At 39.6% G+C, this 18809-nt stretch overlaps 2 protein-coding genes across 5 annotated transcripts in view; one reads left to right on the forward strand and one right to left on the reverse strand.

Annotated features, from left to right (window-relative positions):
* Positions 1-11156, reverse strand: LOC101846590 (enkurin domain-containing protein 1). Of its 2 annotated transcripts, none has more exons than XM_005101529.3 (7): positions 11055-11156; positions 6903-6991; positions 5942-6099; positions 4966-5109; positions 4304-4464; positions 3459-3595; positions 1-1488 (listed from the first exon to the last, which is right to left on the reverse strand). In XM_005101529.3, exons 2-7 carry the CDS (start codon positions 6916-6918, stop codon positions 1328-1330), a joined length of 777 nt encoding a protein of 258 aa, XP_005101586.1. In that variant the 5' UTR covers positions 6919-6991; positions 11055-11156; the 3' UTR covers positions 1-1327. The 2 variants fall into 2 exon arrangements, with proteins under 2 accessions (XP_005101586.1, XP_005101585.1); XM_005101528.3 differs by having other exon boundaries at positions 10964-11122.
* A 148-nt stretch (positions 11157-11304) lies between these two features.
* The window catches only part of LOC101846972 (uncharacterized protein C2orf81 homolog), a 20504-nt gene continuing 12999 nt past the window's right edge, over positions 11305-18809 (forward strand). For all 3 annotated transcript variants that reach the window (XM_005101530.2, XM_005101531.2, XM_013084351.2), the window contains exons 1-5: positions 11305-11667; positions 14846-15008; positions 16546-16615; positions 17252-17384; positions 18241-18580. In XM_005101530.2, the coding sequence (XP_005101587.1) occupies positions 11552-11667; positions 14846-15008; positions 16546-16615; positions 17252-17384; positions 18241-18580 (822 nt within the window). In that variant the 5' untranslated portion in view covers positions 11305-11551. The remainder of the gene's footprint in view (positions 11668-14845; positions 15009-16545; positions 16616-17251; positions 17385-18240; positions 18581-18809) is intronic.

Raw genomic sequence — 18809 nt, forward strand, 5'->3', positions numbered from 1 at the left:
TATAGTTCCATTAACATTTATTTCTAAACCAGTGTAAAGAATCAAACATGCTCCTCCTTTCTCATCAAGCCATTTATCTACCCGCCTGTGAAAATAATTTCCGTCAGCAACCAGTTGTGACAAAATGTCTCACTGAATGATAAAGCTTCTCACTACTACAGATCTTTCTACTTTTTATCCCAGGTAGTGTAGCTTATCCTGCAAGGCAGACCTGCAGACAGGATTTGAGGTAAGAGGGAGAATTTGTTGACTTGTTGGAGTAGACTTAGCCTAAGAGTCCTGAAGAGACACAGACAGCAAGGCACAACACCACAACAAGTGACAATTCAACCTAAGAAAGATCTGTTCACGCTGTGAGAGCAAGTTCACAAGACACAGTGGAGGAGTTGAGCAAAATTCTAACAAAGGCTTTACACGAGTTGGCATTTTAAGGCCAGATTCAACAATCACTCACCAGTCAGTGGCCATCATAGGCTTATGAAAAGTTGTCTTCTTTAGTGATCTATGCTCCTTGCGTTTGGGTTGTTTTAGCAACATATCATGTGTGTAGGCCCCAGTCTATGTCAGCCTCAAGAAGCACACTGCGACAGGGTGCGTCACTTGCATTGTCAGACCAAACTGACTTCACATCTACAACCCAGATTCTCGACTGGGAAAATTATGGCCCAAAATGTCTGGCATAAGGAGTAAGTACTTTGACCAGTGCAGAAGAAGACAGTAGGCTGAAAACTTTGTGAGTGGCTGCCCCACACATGAGAGATGTGTGGAGATGTGGTTTGTACATATATACAAGATGATGATCTGAGAATTTTCCCAGAGCAGTCTCTATACTGAACCACAGGGAAAGGGGAGGGGAGTCTGCAAAGAGTACAAGTAAAAGCAACTAGGGCTATATCAAATGGAAAGGGAAAGGGCGAGGAGGAGCAAGGTAGGATAGGAGGTTGGTGGGGGGTGGGGGTGGCTCATGGAATGTGTCAAGTCTGCAACAGACTAGAGTAACACTAGCAGGAGAAGTAAGGAAAATGCTTTTAGAAATTGCTCCTGACAGTTGTTTTTTCGAAGTGTAATAGCTTGGAGAACTTTCACATATTAGTCTACAGCATTCTGGGTTAATCATTTATATGTTCACAAAGTCATTGTAAATCATTCATCCTTCCTTTAAATCTTTCTCAAATATCAGAAATTACATAATAAACATAATGATTAAAAGTATTAGACACTAATGCTACAATTTTAACAAAGATCTACGAATAAGCCGTCACAAACACACTCTGAAACAAGACACATTTAGATTAAACATTACAGAATAACAGCCTGACAGATGACTTTAGCTGTCCACCCGCACAAACACTTTGGGTCGGGAAAAAATCTTGATAGCCTCCTCCACCTCTGTCAGCTGTGCTTCTAAAGCTTGGCGCTGCTGTCGCACCCTCACTGTGTCTGCACCAATCGGAAGTCGCTGCATTTGGTTGATAACCTCTCCTTGTTCTGAGCAGGGCAATGAAAAAGGAAAGTTGTGTGAGTTACGTATGTTAAATAAGTGAGCTAAATATCGATGGTGTTTTACCTTGACCATGTTAACTGATTACTTGAATAAACCCTTCTGATTTAAATGAGAGGAGACACGAAAGCTAGATCACAGTATTTTTATACTATTTATACTGTATTTTGACTTCTGATTTTTACCGAGAACCTATACGCCAAGCTTGGCAATGGGTTTTACTTTCCATTACACAGTTAGAGCATAACATTAACACATTACATATTTGTTATGAGTGTCCTATGTGTGAGTTTGATATGTTCTATAGCTCGTTCACTTTCATCTGACCGCAGTTAAAACGTGATAAAAACAAATTGCTCAGTTTAATCTTTCTGGGTCTTTGCATGTGGGTTAAAAGTTAAGCAACCAACAGAATCTTAAAGCCTATTCATAAACGTCACAGCAAACTAAGGTTCTGACACGTTTTCTTTGATGTACGAAAGTAAGCCTAAAGCGAGTAAAAAAAATAATAGGAGCTTTACAGCATACACATAAAACATTTAAAAGTTGACATATTTTCCTCAACATCACTCTTTAACGTTCGCTTTAGAAACACGATTCAAGAGACGGGGTGAGTATTTTTCGAGACTCATGTGGAGCCTGTGGAGACATCTAGACAGCTGGGGGATGAAATCGACAAGCTTACACTAAAATATGTGGGATGGGCCGTGTCACAGTCTCAAAATGAGCAAGTTGTAGGCAAGGCTATTGTAAGTCATATATTTTCGTGATCCTGTGTTTGCATCCAAAGAGCGGTTTTTAATATAGTATAGGTAGGACCCAAAGAAAAAGATTTTTTTTATTACTGGGTCAAGATTTTGGGAAAAATACTTTTGTTTTCTTCAGAAGTGCCATGCAAAGTTTTGTGGGCATAGATAAATTCCTCAATGAGCTAGAATTTTTTTTAACGCAGTCAGATGAAAGTGAACAAGCTATACATGTGAGCTGTAATGGGACCAGGATATGGTACGTGCCAGAAACTACATTTTCAAAGTAACTGTATGCCAAATTTATCTGTTCCATATAAATGGCCTATAAATCCCCTGAGCATTTTAGTACCATTCTTTAACCTCTCAGTCAATTTTTAAGAAAAAGGTGGTTGTTTAAAATTTGATCAAATTTGTTAAACTCGGTCACTGGCTGCAACCCCATGTTTGACAGACAATAAAAGAATACCAAGGGCACCAAACATCTCCACATTAACTCAGTACAATCAGTATAACGTATATATGGAGCTTAATTTTTTTAAAGACTGTGAGATCATTACAAATCAGTATTTTATCGCCCAAACATGATGATCTGTCGTTATTTCGACAAAAACACCGAGCGTTGACCCGACCGGCTTGCCAGGCTACGAGCAAATTATGGGATGCAAAGCAAGTCATGGGGCACGAGCAGCTTGCAGGCTGTGAGCAAGTCAAGTGGCACAAAGTAAATAATGGGATGCAAAGCAAGTCATGGGGCACAAGTGGCTGGTGGGCTGCGAGCAAGTCATGGGGTACAAAGCAAGTCATGGGGTGCAAGCCGTTTGCGGTGCTGCGAGCGAGATTTGAGACCTGCCTGCCGCGTTGTGAGCGGGTCTCTCCCTCTCTCTCTTTCTGACGTAGGTGGCTTCGCAGATTGAAAGCAGGGTGAGGGGAGGATGAGGGGGTCCGACACGAGTGGCTTCGCGGATTGCTAGTACTAGTAGTGTTATAGACTTGAAGCTTAGGCTAGACTCAAGTGTAACATGCTGGTGATTTGATTTGATGATTGACCTCATGATTTGAGACTTGTGACTTGAATTTGGGGCTTGCGAGTATGAGCGGGTTTGCTAATGGGGTACAGCTCTACTCAATGTGTAACAAGAACAGAGCTCACAAGATCCAAGGAGGCAAATTAGCATTGCAGAAGCTAAAAGTTCTGGCAACCCACTTACTCTGTTTGAGCAGGCCCAGTGTCTCGTTCCTCTCACTCTCCGGCAGCTGTCTGTGGCCCGCGGGCATGGCAGGGTCTGGGGTGTTGGCCACCCGAGCCCTTTCCTCCTCATGCCACTGTGTCTTCCTCTTGCGTAAACTGATGAGGACATGATAACATTTGGCGTTTGTGAAGAGGATGAAGAAAACAAAGGGGATGAAGAAAGAAAAAAAAAACGAAAGGAAAAAGAAGAAAAAGAAGAAGAAGAAGAAGAAGAAGAAGAAGAAGAAGAAGGAGAAGAAGAAGAAGAAGAAGAAGAAGAAGAGGAAGAGGAAGAGGAAGAAGAAGAAGAAGAAGATTAAGCATGACATTACTAAAAATGTGCTCAATACGCTCATGAGTTTTTCCTGTATATTTTCTTTGTGGATCCTAAATTTTTCTGCCTCCAAGGTAAAATAGATTGGTGAGATATTTATATTCTTGGGATAAAAGGTTTCCAAACAATTAGCACCTGTCACACAAGTGTTGCTATGTATATGAAGGACATATCAGCTGTACTGAAATGAGTGCTCCTTGATAATTAAAAAAATCCCCCCAAAAACCTCACGAAACCTCACGAAAATATCTTCAGCACATAAGATTATTGAGAGATACATGTCTGTAAATTATTATATTTATCCGTAAAATAAAAGATTGCTCATAACTGCTTGGTCTTTGACAACGTAGTGACAACTGCTGGTAAAATGGGTCTTGAATTTATATTCAGGATTTCTCCATAGCCAACTTGCAATGTAAAGTTGTTCAAAGACAAATTGTAAGAGCATTGACTCATACAAAGAAGGAGAGCAAGAAACTTTATAAACTTACTACGTGGGCACTTCGCCATACTCATGACTCTGTAGCAAGTCTTCTTGTCTTCTCTTGTAGTCATCCATAGTGGTGGCTGACGGGGGACGGGAAATGGCGGCTCTCTTAGCATTAACTCCATTCACTTTGATGAAATCAAAGTCATTCCTCATCAGCTTGACCTGAGACAAATACCAGAGAAGGTAAAGCAAGTTATTACTTTACCCACAAGCGAGTCACAATGTTACCAACCAGTGAGTAACAATGTTACCTATTAGACTGTCATAATGTTAACAAACACCAAAATATAATGTTACCCATCAGTTAGTCACAATGTCGCAATGAAAAGATTTGACAACAGACATCTATTACCAGCCATTTTTTAAAGTACAATGAAATATCATAGCTTCAAAACATATAAAAACAATACCTTGAAACTTTTTACAAAACGCAGATGCATGAATAAAATTGTTGGTACTCAATCAAATTAACAATTAGTTCAGCCTGAAAAAACGACCTTGCTCCTTTGATAAAAAACTTAAGTCGATACAAACATTTCAATGGAGGAGAGTAAACTAGAATAATGGCCACTCTCTTGGCAGTCAATTAGATGCAAACATTCAGGACTCTTTGCAAAACGTTCTATTGAACCAACATGGTATTGGAAGGTCAAAGACACTCACACTCCCAGCTGAGGTGGCAAGAGGCACTGTGGTCTTGTCTGAGATGTCTGGAGAGCAAGGACGAGACTCCAGTTTCACTGGCGGGCCTGCTCGGGAGTGTGCCCGCAGGAAATTGGCCGAGCTGGGTCTTGGAGTCGCAGGTTTCTGACAGAAATACAATGATGTCACATTACTCTATGTTGTACTGACAGGTACAAAGTGTGAAGACCAACACATGATGATTTCTTATTTCCTTTTTTGACATAAATGAGGGTGTGTGTTCAAAAGAAAACTATACTTTTTGTAAAGGAAGTGTAGATGAGAAATCGTGAAAGGAGTCCTGATAGCAATATATCAAAATAGAAGAAAATTCAATTTGACAAGGAGAGTTTAATCAACAACCAAATTTTTTATTTGCAATAAACCAAATCTATTTCCAAAGTCTTGATCATTAAAGGATTAAAATATTGTAAGTCCAGTAACTTGAAAAAATTCACTTTACTAGTGCTCGGATAAACCTGATCAAAGACTCTTTTGAGAAAAGGGAGACTAAAATTTGGCCTTTTCTTTTTTTCCAAAGTAGGTGTTTTAACACCCCCCTCCCCTCCAAATCGACACCTATTTAGCTAATTTTGGAAGCAGACTTTCAACCATATCTGTCAGAGTCAACTCAGGGTGAGAGTAATACAGCATCCCAGTAGCAAGACAAAAGATACTAAATAAAAATTCTCCTCACTCAGGAATCAAACTCGGGTCTCCAGAGTGCATCAGCAAAGTCCCTAACCACTATACCACATATGCCACTTCTGCCTGTCTGAGCAAACAGAGAGCTTCTGTTCCAATAAAAAGGGCATTCCAGAAAAGAATAAAACTCTGCTCTTCCCTAATTACAGCAAAAAAAACTAATAAAATTTTTGCAATTCTGATATATTCAAATACACCGGTTTTCTACTTTGTCAAGAAAACATTTTTCCTAATAATCAGATTTCCCACATACCTCCACATCCTGCTTTATCTTTGATTCCACATTTGCGTATTTCTCCGACTTCCACAACACTTTGACAGGTTCTGGCTTCTCAGCCTCTCTCTGTTTACATCGTCTTTGGATTTCTCTCATCCGTCGGACATTTTCATTGATTTGATTTTTTCCAGTATCTGTAAAATATCAAATCTCAGTCACAGATTCATAATAATAGGTAGTCCAATTCTTGATTGATATTTGTTGAACAAATAATACTGAAAAAAAAAAGAAATTCAGTAAGATAAATGGAAACATAAACACTCCCAGTTTCCACAAAAGTGACCTCCGATGAGCGTACTCATTTCCCATCAGTGCTTACTTCAGAGCCAGCCACAAGAGCACTTGGTTTACAGAAAGTTTTAAAACAAACCTGTCAGACTTTTTGTATCTACTCCATGGTTTATTTGTTGAAAAGGATGATCACATGACATACTTTGATTTGTTTGCTAGGCTAAGTTAGAACTAAAACTATTCTCAGATCAAAGAGAGGGGTATGCTTTTCTGAGAGGAAGCTAAAGTCTCTTGATAGTTTACACCTCTCCAGTGACAATTTCTGCCCTTGGCTTTTGCCACTTCCTACTCTTTATTCCAGTTATCTTCCCCTTTTCCAGCAAAAACTTTAGCAATTTTACAGATAGTACATTATTTTTGCAGCTATTATTCCATGCTATACAAAGCACAACAAGGCTACTTCAGTCAGAGCATTGCTGTAAGTGAAATGTTCATGCCAGATACAAGTGGTTAACAGAAAGCAAAGCGGCAAACAACTACAATGTATAAAATATTGGTTGTGCAAATAAAAACCAAAGAAACAAACATGTACACTACTCAAGAAAAAAGTCAGAAAAAGGAGGGCTGCCAAACTATGACAGAATCTAGTCATGATGAGAAACAACACATGAGCATAATAAATTCATATATTAAATTGTAAAGTTACCGAAATTGTTCCTCATGTTTCTGTGATGACGGCCGACAGTTTAAGACCCTCACAAGAAATTAAGAATGTCGCTTCCAAAACTAAGCTGCCTGAAAATACAAAGATAAAAATAAAGTGAAGATCATAATACTTATATATGTCACAACAACAATAGAAACAATAATAATGCTTCGCTGTCCTCACTGAATAACTCTTTTCCCTTCTCCCCTTCTCAATTTCTCCTTGCTCTTTTCTTTTATATATTTATTAACCCCTTTGTAATAGTAACAGTATGGGCTTGATCATGCATGATGTTTATGATACAAGCCGATAGTTAGAGAATGTTAGGAGTACGCCATTGGCCGATATTTATAGTAACAGCCATTTTGATCAAAGACCATGTAAACCAAGATATTGCACTTCCTCTTTGGGCTTTTGTCCGCGGCCGCGGCGAGCTCGCTTTGCCGCGAAGCACGTGATGGGCTATGTCACTAGGTGACCTGAGGTTGGTTTCATTGCCGACTGCTTGGGATGAGTGTGCGTGCGTGCATGTGTTTGTGTGTGAGTGTGAACACAACTTTGTTTGGGGGGGGGGGGGGGGGAGAAGAGGAGGAGGTACAGTGGTACAGGCTAAATCTACGGAACTAGAATTGCTGAGATTGTTTAATTAACTCTTTGAACCCCATCGGACGCTGCTAGTGTCCGGCAGTAATAACCCTGTTCCCCATCGGACGCTGGGAGCATCCAGTACTAGAGACAACAGTTTCGTTTTATTTAGTGCTAGTTTTAGCTCGATTTTCGGAACTATTCCCGAACCAAATTTTTTAGTAATGACTATGCCTTTGTTCCCGCTATTTAGAAGTTGGAGGCAAGCTCTTGAGGTTATATTGAGACATAGTGTATCAAATTTAGGAGGCTGTAGAAAAAAACTCCCTGAAACAGTGGAAAAAACTCAGGGCTTAAAGAGTTAAAGATAACAAAAATTAACCCACAAACAAAAACAAAACAAAAAAACAGAAAAGAAAAAAAAAGGAAAAATTTTAAGGGTTGAGGTTGAGCAGGTTGATGAGAAGGAAGAAAAGAAAACTGAAAATCAAGAGACAAAAACGAGGAAAATTATTCAATGATTTTAAGCAGAAAGGTAAATAATAATAATAATGGATTGCATTTATATAGCGCATATCCACTTATGCAATGCTCTATGCGCTTAACATGATACATATTATGGATTTACAAATCAATTTTAAAGGCACATACATACGGGTGCCCACACATACTCACACACGCACGCACCACACACACATACACACACATATGCGTACATACGCACATATGCAAATACAAACTCACAACAAGATGTTCACCAATCGAACTCATGTTGTTTGCTGTCCACTCATGTTGTTTGCTGTCCAGTCATTTCATATCATATCGCAACGATGGTTATAGTGTCGTAGTTAGTCTAGCTCGTTGTCCCTGGTCGACATCATATTAATTACAGAATTACCAGACAAATAATGACATTACGTGCTATGAGAGTAAATTTCTTTGTCCAACTTAAAAAGTAAAAGTATTGAGGCAACACAATGCAGTCTTGCTTTACAATTGTTTACAACTTGATGTTGTGATCTTTTTAACAAAATCCTGCAGATTCAAACTGTCCTTGTCTCTTCTTAATGATATCAAACAACAACTAGTTGTTTCCCCATCAACAGGGTCCTCGAAATACAACGACTGCTGCTGTGTAAAGAGAGTCACATACTTCTCTCAAGAGGGAGCGTTTTCGATATATTAGTCTTGTCAGATTGTTACATTACTTAAATGGAAGCTTGCTTCTGACTGCAATTCATTGACCAAATTGACATCATAATAATATTATGGTAGGTAGCGTAAACACTGCCTCTCGGGCACTCGCAGCCTTCCGAGCGCATGGTATCGGTGAAATCGGTGTACTTCCGATCACTGTTTCTTTTCTCTTTCGCTATAAAACACGAAATACTGTACACCTTGTAAAAGTTCAGCTTTTCCTCGTTACAATGGTGTAAATTGTTTATACTATATATGTCCGATTATTAGGAGCTAGAGAATCGCCGAGGAAAGCGAAGCCTCTCGCGGTCGGAAAGTGGGGTCGGCTGGCTAAAAAATTGACATGCGTGCATTCAAATACTCCGCGGAACGAGGAATAATTAAATACCGTCTTTTCATTGGCAGAGAACTGTAGAGCTTTGAACGAGCTTTCCCGTGGTATATTTTCGGCCTTTGGCATTTAAATAGAAAGCCTTTAAAAATACCGTCAAAATTTTAAAAGATCATTTTTTACATTAAATATGTAAAATATCGGCTCAAAAAAGGTATCAATTAAAAGATCAGTTCATTTTCTATTAGAATAAAGTAATCAGCTTGGAATTATTTTGCATCAATCCTTTCGCGAGACACGGAAAGCATGTGACCCCTCCCACGCGGGGTACACAACAGTATAGAGCCGTCTCACTCGCCGCAGGGGCCGGTGCGGCGCCGGCCGGGTCAACGCTCGGTGTTTTTGTTGAAATAACGACAGATCATTGTGTTTGAGGCAATAAAATACTGATTTGTAATGATCTCACAGTCTTGAAAAAAATTAGGCTCCATATTATATTTGTTATAGTGATTGTACTCTGTTAATGTGGAGGTGTTTAGTGCACTTGGTACTCTTTCATTATCTGTAAAAAATTGGAGTTGCAGCCAGTTAGTGACTTAAAAACAAATTTGATCAAATTTTAAACAGCTACCATTTTCTTAATAATTGACTGAGGGGTTAAAGAATAATACCAAAATGCTTAGTGGATATAGGCCTCTCAAATAGAACAGATAAATTTGGCATACCGCTACTTTGAAAATTTAGTTTCTGGTACCTAAAATGATACCTTGTTGTGCTGGGTGAATTGTAAGTTAGGGAAAGTAAAAATAAACTCACTTCCGAAGAGGATACATAAAAAAAATCTCATGGAGACCAAACCTTGATTCCGAATAAAACAGTATTAAATCAAGCTGTTGAAAACTTGTGCTCGAACAGCACATCTGATTTGGACATTGGCGACAGTCACAGTGATCATGTATAAAAACTATTTAATACTTTGGCCTGCTTCAGGCGTTCCATCCCATGAGATGAAAGAAAACAAAGCGTACTTACAGAATTAAAGACGTGTTTTATGGGAGTAAAATTGGATGCAGTAAACATGGGAAACAAGAGGTGAGAGATGGGGAACAGAGGGTGGGGGTAGATGGGAAAATGGTCATGTGTACAATAATGACTGTATAGCACCGGGTCAGCCTGAAAACCGACGCTGATAGAAAATGACAGGAAACAATAATTCTTACTATAATAACCCCCCCCTCCCTCTCTCGTTCTCTCTCTTTCCCCCACCCCTTCTCCTCTCTCTTTCTCCCTCTCTCTTTCACCACCTCCCTTCTCTCTCTCCCCCCCTGCCCACAGACAAAATTGCATCCGTTCAACTCAAGAGCGCTGGAACATTTGTTTACGCTCATATCACAGGCAGCCACGCGTCAGCCCAAGGAAGCGCCCAAGCCTCGCGCGGACGCCAGATAGGGCAATTGAAACATCTTGGAATCTTAGAATACATAGTCTTTGCCTTGATTGTGTCCTGAAATAGTGTTCTTCATTCTAACAAAAGACAAAAGAAATTCCAGACCTAGATTAGATATCTAGATCTAGATCTAGATCTAGAATCTAGTCTGTCTGATCTGAAAAATAAAATGTGGGGTAACATAAAAAAAAGAAAGCTTCTTTTTTCATTTTAGCAAAGTGTTATGATAATATGCTCATTATTTTATGTATTTTAAAGAATAGACTAGGTCAAACAAGATGGCTGTTACTATAAATATCGGCCAATGGCGTACTCCTAACGTTATCTAACTATCCGATTGTGTTAATCCGAGTAGGCCTGCTTTATGATGGCTTGAATTGTTGAATTTGATTTTGATGCTCACGACGACGACGTCAGCAGTCAGCAGGCGATTCAATGATTTTTATTCTGAATTTGACAAAAGTTAAAAAAAAATAAAATCGCTACAACGGTAATACAAACCAGACAACTTGACTTCAAGGAACTAAATCTACTTGATGAGAATTAATAAAGGCAAAAACGCATTAAGCGGCGAGGAACGCGTATGACAAACCATTCAAACCCTGCTTGCCAACCATAAACAATTTCAGTTCGCCATTTTTATCACGTGACACACTGTGACTGGATTTTTGTCTGAACACTTAAAACAATGTATTTGAAGTATATTTTACACCAACACATCATTATCAAATAAAAAATGAGAGTGAAAAAATGCAACAAAATAATAATTTCACCTCAACTGATTTTAACTATTCATCTCGTGTTTTCACCAGCACAACGTGGGTGTTCAATGCCATGACAACATCAACATCCGGCGTAATGGTGGTGGATTGAATGGATCTTACAGACAGGTTATGTCAAAATGAAGTTGAAAGAAGGGACTTTCTTAAGTCCTTGATCGGTTTTCAGTAATGTGTTTAGCGTCCGCAGAGCCTAGTAACGAATAAATCTACGAAAATTCCATTTGCATCCATCAATTCAATCTTTTGCACTTTGACTACACTTTTGTTATTGAATTGGTTGAAGTCAAGTCTTAGATAAACTGACACCATGTCGCGGGCAGGTGCTGCAAAGACCCGAGGCGCAGATAAAACAAAGCCTCCAGCCTCGCAGACTCCTGTCATTGCTCATGAAATTGTTCCCGGGAAATTCACTGACAATGACTGGTAAGCGTGATTATTTCTTGCACAGTTTCTTGACTTTGTGATTAACTCTTTCCGCCCAGAGTTGAGTAGACGTATCGCTGATATCGGCGGCGGCGCGAGTCCACACCCTTTGCGGACGTATTGCCGGTATATCGGCTGTGATAGCGTGCCTTAGTATTGTTTCGTTTGGTAGATTTATAGAAACGCTCCTGTCTCATAAAGAGTATTATTTTGTAGCTCTTTTTGGGTTTTTTGGGGCCCTGAACACGATTTTGGCTTTGAAAAACATCGCAAATGGTTAGTTTAGATGTTACAGCACTATATTTCAGGGGGGAGACACATGAAATTGTTTCCGGGAAATTCACTGATAATGACTGGTAAGCATGATTATTTCTTGCACAGTTTCTTTGACTTTGATTAACTCATTCCAGACGTATCGCTGATATCGGCGGCGGCGCGAGTCCACACCCCTTGCGGGCATATTGCCAGTATATCGGCTGTGATAGCGTGCCTTAGTATTGTTTCGTTTGGTAAATTTATAGAAACGCTCCCGTCTCATAAAGAGTATTATTTTGTATAGCTCTTTATGGGTTTTTTGGGGCCCTAAACACGATTTTGGCTTTGAAAAACATTGCAAATGGTTAGTTTAGATGTTACGGCACTATATTTCAGGGGGGTGACCCCCACCCCCCCACCCGCCCTACTACACAGCTCTAACGTACTCGCACGTCAGGGGGAGACCCCCCGAAACCCCCCCTAATGACTATAAAAGCATGCATTATAAAAAAAAAAAATCCTAAAACTAAGCCTTATCTAAAAAAACCTGACCTTATTCGTATATCCGGCGGCACTAAAGTGGTGAAGGAGCTTACTTCCGGTAGTGGATGTGACGCGAAACTGGAGTGCTTCTATAAAAATACCTTTCGTTATAACACGATCCATCATTTATAATTACTTTTAATTGCTATTGAAAAACTCGAAAAAGATTTAGGAAACGAAAACACCTAGAATCTAGTTTCATTTTGTCAAAGCGTGGGTTTAGGGAAAAACGAGTGAATTAGTTCTTGCGGTCTTGCATCAACAGCACAATGCAACCAGGCTGATCGGTATATAAATGTCATAACTCAAACAAAAATTGGAATATTGCTTTCAAATAAAAAGCTGCGCATTCAGAAATTTATGGATTAGGCTCTTGGCCTGTATATGATAAGATAGCTATGCTGATTTGCTTTCACATTTTTGGTGAGTGTAATTTTTTCTGTCAAATTTTTTTTTTTTTATCACTATCTTACCCTTGTAATGCATACTTATGTTCAAAATTAATCCTTGTTTCATATTGGGATGTATTTCTCATTCAATTTCCTTCAATTTGATATGTCATATGTTATGTTTTGAGTGATGATTATGCTTCTATGAAGTTATTTTGTACACCACCTGCTTAGCCGAATCGAGCCACAAGTCAATTATGTCTAGACCCAAAAAAAATTACGTCCGGAAAGAGTTAAGTGCCGGCCATTAAAGATCTATAAGGCCTTGTTAGAATCATAGCTTCTGCAGGTATAATGACTTCATGAATGATGAATGCATGATTTGAACTACATTGTGCCAATTACATTATAAGCCTGTCTACGGAATACTGAATAAGACAAAATTACAATTTCTGGATATTAAATTGTTGAGGCACAATAAGAGATGAGGCAATCACCCAGGGCCTGAATTATGACGAAATTGGAGGATGTGGCCAGGGACAGACAAGCGTGGTGTCAACTTTTCTCCGCCTTATGTACCTGACGGTATAGGGAAAGAGTAAGGAGTAAGGAAGAGTAAATTGTTTTTGTTTAATTTAATTTTTGGAAGTGGGGGGGGGGCTTATCTTGTGACTCATATCATATAGCCTACTAATAATATGCGCAGTGATTACGTTCACGGTGCTGTGAACATAGTTTGCAGGCTATGTTCACAGTGCCCTGAATGTAGTTTGCATATTATTAAAGCTTTTCTCTTTGGCTGCACTTCAGTCAAGTCAATAATTTACTGTGAATTGTTGTTTTACCTTTTGAAATCAGCGCTAACACTATCATCCGTTTCTTTTATTTTTATTGGACCCCACTTTGTCACTTGTCCGATGGCAATAAGACGGAAATCTACATCAATATCTAGGACTTGTAGGCTGACATGGCAATGGGGTCACGAAGTGCGAAGTCGGGAATCTCAATCACTGCAATTGAGAATATAAGCCGAGCGAGCTGTTCTCTGTCGGCATCAGCGTCAGTTTGTTCAAATCGATAATCAGTTTTCACGCCAGGTTTTATTTCTTTTGCTTGACAACGGTTTCCTTTTCACTGGGAATCTGACATAAAAAATGTTGTGGTCATGTTGAGGTATTTACTAAGAAAAGCACAACCACCAAAACTACTCCACCTCACCCTCTGTAATCACCACCAGTTGGTATGCGACTGCTTGTTGGGTATTCGCAGCTGACCCCCATATCTGGAGGCTGTCCACTCTACGCCAACTGTGAATGTGATGTGCTGGGTTTGGTATGGTTGTCCCAGTTTTGCCCAGATTTATACTTTTTTGTGAGGATTTTAATGAAAAATGCAGATTAAAGGCATAATAGATGGAAATTTTCAGTATCCACAGACTCTCAAGCTTTGGAAATAACTCAGCTTAGGCGGCCATTTTCTAGCTAATTTGACCTTTGAAACCAGGCGACCCCTGCCTTCTTCAATCACCAACATCTTGATTTTCATCCAAGATAAATGGATATTTTTTGGATCAAAAGCAAGGCATATGGACAGGCGTTAAGATGATACCAATAACTCCATATGCCCCAAAATTGACGAGCGCCTGATTCCACTGCATCGCTGCAGAAAACTACGGTCTGCAATAAAAATAATTTCTTCCCACTTGAGAATCGAACTTGGGTCTCCTGCATGTGACAGCCAAGCATATTCAACCTTGCTTGTTGGATGAATTGATTCTCACTGAAGCAGGTGGAATGCCTTTCGATATTATCATTGAGAAGGAATGCAGAACACATTCTCTTTAACTATAGGACAATAAAGAAAAATAAATGTCAGTTTATTGTTGCTATACTCACCTTGTTTAGCACGTTTCATTCAGTACAGTACAGGACAGTTCAGACTTTTGGGATGATTGGTGTTGTATTTTATTTACCTGTGAAATATGTCCTCAGGAATGCGATGGTGGAGCGGGACAGCTCAGATGAGTTTGTCTTGGACATTATGGATGAGCTGATGGAGAACACCATGGCAGCCATCTATAACAAATACATCGAGCGGCAGCTGCTGCCATTCACCATCACACAGGCTAGAGATGCCATCATTGAGATTATTGAGGTAAGGATGTGCATTTAAAAAAATGGAGGGGGGATTTTCTGAAAGCAGAAGGCACTGGGAGGGGAAGGGGAGCACATAACATAGAAAATGGATTGGGCACTTGCCGAGCAGAGGGAATTTGGAGATTTGGATGAGGGGGTTATACCAAACGCAGAGCATTGGGAGGCAGAGCAGAGAGCATTTGGAGTGGGAGGGACATGTCAAACGAAGAGTAGGCCTATCTAAAGGGGAAATGTGTGCAGAGTAAATGTGTTGAGAGGGTAGGCATACATTGTGTTGAGTAGAGGCCTTGAGAGTAAAAGGATGTGTGGAGAGCAGGGAGCACCGGGTCGATACATTAATATTACAAAGCTTGACTTGAAATGCTCGAATGGAATATTATAGTAGGTGACATTCCTTATGTACTCTTTGCTTTTGGGTGTTTTTAAAAAAATCACAGAAGTAGTCAATGGAAGTAAAAAAAGTAATTATCTCTTATTTCTTTAGCACTTGTTGATGTATAACACTCATCACGAGTCAAGTATGGCTCAGTGACAAATAGTTGTCCCATAGTTCAATAGTTAAGATATCTGACCTTTGTTTCGGTGGGTCTAAATGAGTCTAACAACTTTCCTTCAGAATAGGCACTTTGTAGCAGTAGTTATGTCCACTGAAACAGGATATAAATATGGTAGCTTGGAGAGAGAGATTTTGGGTGTTTTTTTGTTTTTTTTACTAAGACTGGGTACCTATTACCTAGGTGAAATGAGGAGAACTACTCTAGAGAAATATTTACAAGAAATTTTTAAAAAATTGAAAATCAGGAAAAATAAATTTGTGAAAGTAGTGTTTCTATACTATTGAGAGTATCTGATTGTTTTTACTCATGACTTTAGTATCATTATCTTAATCATCCGGTGCCTTGCCGACTGGCGTGGGCGATCATGGACCTCCACTTCACTCTGCCTTACGTTGCAGCGATGGTGTCTGTCATTCTTGCTGTTCCCAGCCATGTTGTCAACTTGTCCAGTATCTTTTCCCTCTGTCTGCCTCTGCCTCTCCTTCCATCAAACTTACCTGTTGTTACAATATTCTCCAATGCTTCTTTCTGCATTGTGTGTCCAATGAAATTTGCCTGTCGTTTTCGTATATTCATCATAAGCTGTCGTCTGCAATTTGTTTCAACCAAGACTTCTTCATTTGTTTTTCTAGCTGTCCATGGGATACGCAGCAATCGTTTTATGAACTTTAGTATCACCAACAACAAACTCACAAAATTTGTTCAAAATAACTGAGAATTTAGAAAACAAAACTCAACCTGTAAATTTTTTCTCACATTCAAGAAGAATAGTCAGTGAGATCTGTTTATTGCGTTTTGACACCAAATAAAGTATTAAGTCTGTCCGAAAAGTAAGTTTCCTTGTTCTGTAAAATCTAGAATTTTTATTTTACTGACATGAAATTTAGAACAACGAAACTTACTTCTGGGACAGATGTTGTACCTCAAATTGTTTTTTTTTATCTTGTTAATGAATTGTACTAAATTTCATCCCTGCAGTGGCAGTTCCTGGCTAAAGATGAAGGAGAGGTTGACATAGAGTCTGATCTGGGCTGGGTAGAGGATGAAGGTTTGTGATATTAACCATTCATTACCTTACCTGTACTGCACTCAGTGTATTAGATCTTGTTGTGGTTAACTTCTATTTGCTCAAACATAATTGTTGCTGATCTGGAGACATGGACTTTTTTGTTTCTTTTACTGTCCAGAGACCTGTAAAATGTCTGTCAACTGTGAGTAACAGTCAAGGTACTGAAAAGCTTATTTTGAAAGTACATCAATTTTCAGGAGGATGTGTGTGTTTTTTGTTTTTCTTCCATACACACAAACTGCACTGTACAGGATCGAGAGAGAGAGAGAGAGAGAGAGAGAGAGAGAGAGAGAGAGAGAGAGAGAGAGAGAGAGAGAGAGAGGGACGGACGGACGGACGGACGGACGGACAGACACAGACAGACAGAAAGACAGACAAACAGACTGAGAGAGAGAAAGAGAAATCTTATCTTTGTATTGTGTCCATGCTAAGATAACAATGTGTGAGACTAGTTAGATGGTGTGGTGTCATAACATAATTTTTTTTATTTTCTTAATTTCCCTTTTTTCCCCTATCATATTGTTAAAACTCATATGAGCAGTTTTATGCTATTACTGTTATCAGTCCAGTATTGATTATTGATTTGTTTGTGGGGTTTCTTTTTGTGTTCTTCAGAGCCGGAACCTGCAGTGACAGACTGCTGGGCGCAGGGCTCTGTGCCACGTAACCTTATTCCTTGTCCAAGCCCGATCCCAGAGGAAGAAGAGGAAGTGGTGGAGACAGATGTCGTCACAGAGACAGTTGCTGAGTTAGTTTTGCTTTGTGAAACTTGTTATACTCTAAATTTTGTCTCGTTGAAGGATTTCTTAATAATAGTTGATGATAATAATAACTGCATAATTTACATAGCACATATCCATTCTCTACAGCATGCTCTATGTTCTCTGCAACCACTACTACCCCATCAGACCCCAGAACCATGAAGCATGCAGTCCAAGCAGCTTATTAGATGCTAAAACTCTTGAAAACTTACGAGGTCTTTCACTGTTTTTAACTGGGTAGGCCCTTCCTATTACCTAGGTGAAGTGAGTACTCATGTAAAATGCCTTTCCCAAGGAAACAACATGATGTGCTTTGAACTCATGACCTTTCGGTTACAAGCCCAACAATAGACCTCAGACACCACAAGAGACATGCCTAAAGAGAATAGCCTTACTGTAACCAAATCTGTTTCTGCTTGCAGATGCATCTACCCTACCTTTAATATAATTCTCTTTCCCGTCCTCCCACAACTGCTCTGCTTTGACACTGATGATGCTTAAAATATCATCTCTGTGTTTTTCCCTGAGGTGTTAAGCCCCCTTACCTTTCCTGCCATGTTGAGATTCATATGATGTAGAAAAAATTGAAATTCTGACAACTTTTGTTATTGTAAAGCATTCAAATCAGTTGATTTATATGCCACTATTCCAGACCTTACATCCCGACCTGTAATATTTTTCTTCTCTTGTCATTAAATTTTAGTCAGTTTTAGTTTTGGCTTTCATTTCACATATGCCTGTCTGAGTATATCCCTCTCGTATGTTTGCTACAAACCCTGTTTGTCTGTGTTTACTTTTCACTTTCCTCCACTCACTGCTGACATTTAGTGTGTCTCATCTCAGGACTGAACCAGTGGAGCAAGCAGAGCAGGAACCAGAGGAGTTGGCAGATGTGGTGTCAGACACCGAAGAGAATGCGCAGGTTGGTGACACAGAAGAGAGATCGTCAGAGAAGGCTACTGCTGACGTGAAACCCCCGCCCAATGGAAAAGTGAAACCAAAGACAAAGTTCCGTCCATATCGAGGAAAACTCAAATCTGCTGGAGTGAGCAAGATGACAGAATCGTTGGAGGAAACAGAGATGCAGATGATGTTTGAGGAGATAACTGCGTCAATGCCAGCATCCGAGGAGAAACCGAGTACGCTTCTGAACATGCCGGCTTCCTGCACCAGTATCCTCAAGGTAGGTGGCCGCGGTAAGGAATGTGAAAGAGTTTGTTTTTGTAGTGTGTGGATGAATGTGTTGAGACTGTGTTGAAATGCTGTTATGACAGTACTGCCATCAGCTGACAAAACGCCTTTTTTTCATTTTGGCGCAAACATTTTTTATTTGATAAATCGATAGTCTGACCTGTTACCCAACTTGTGTGAAAAAATCAAAGTGAAAGTGTGACTAGTTTTTGAATAAATTA

This window comes from Aplysia californica, unplaced genomic scaffold (genome assembly GCF_000002075.1).
Source record: "Aplysia californica isolate F4 #8 unplaced genomic scaffold, AplCal3.0 scaffold00287, whole genome shotgun sequence".
Taxonomy (NCBI): Eukaryota; Metazoa; Mollusca; class Gastropoda; order Aplysiida; family Aplysiidae; genus Aplysia; species Aplysia californica.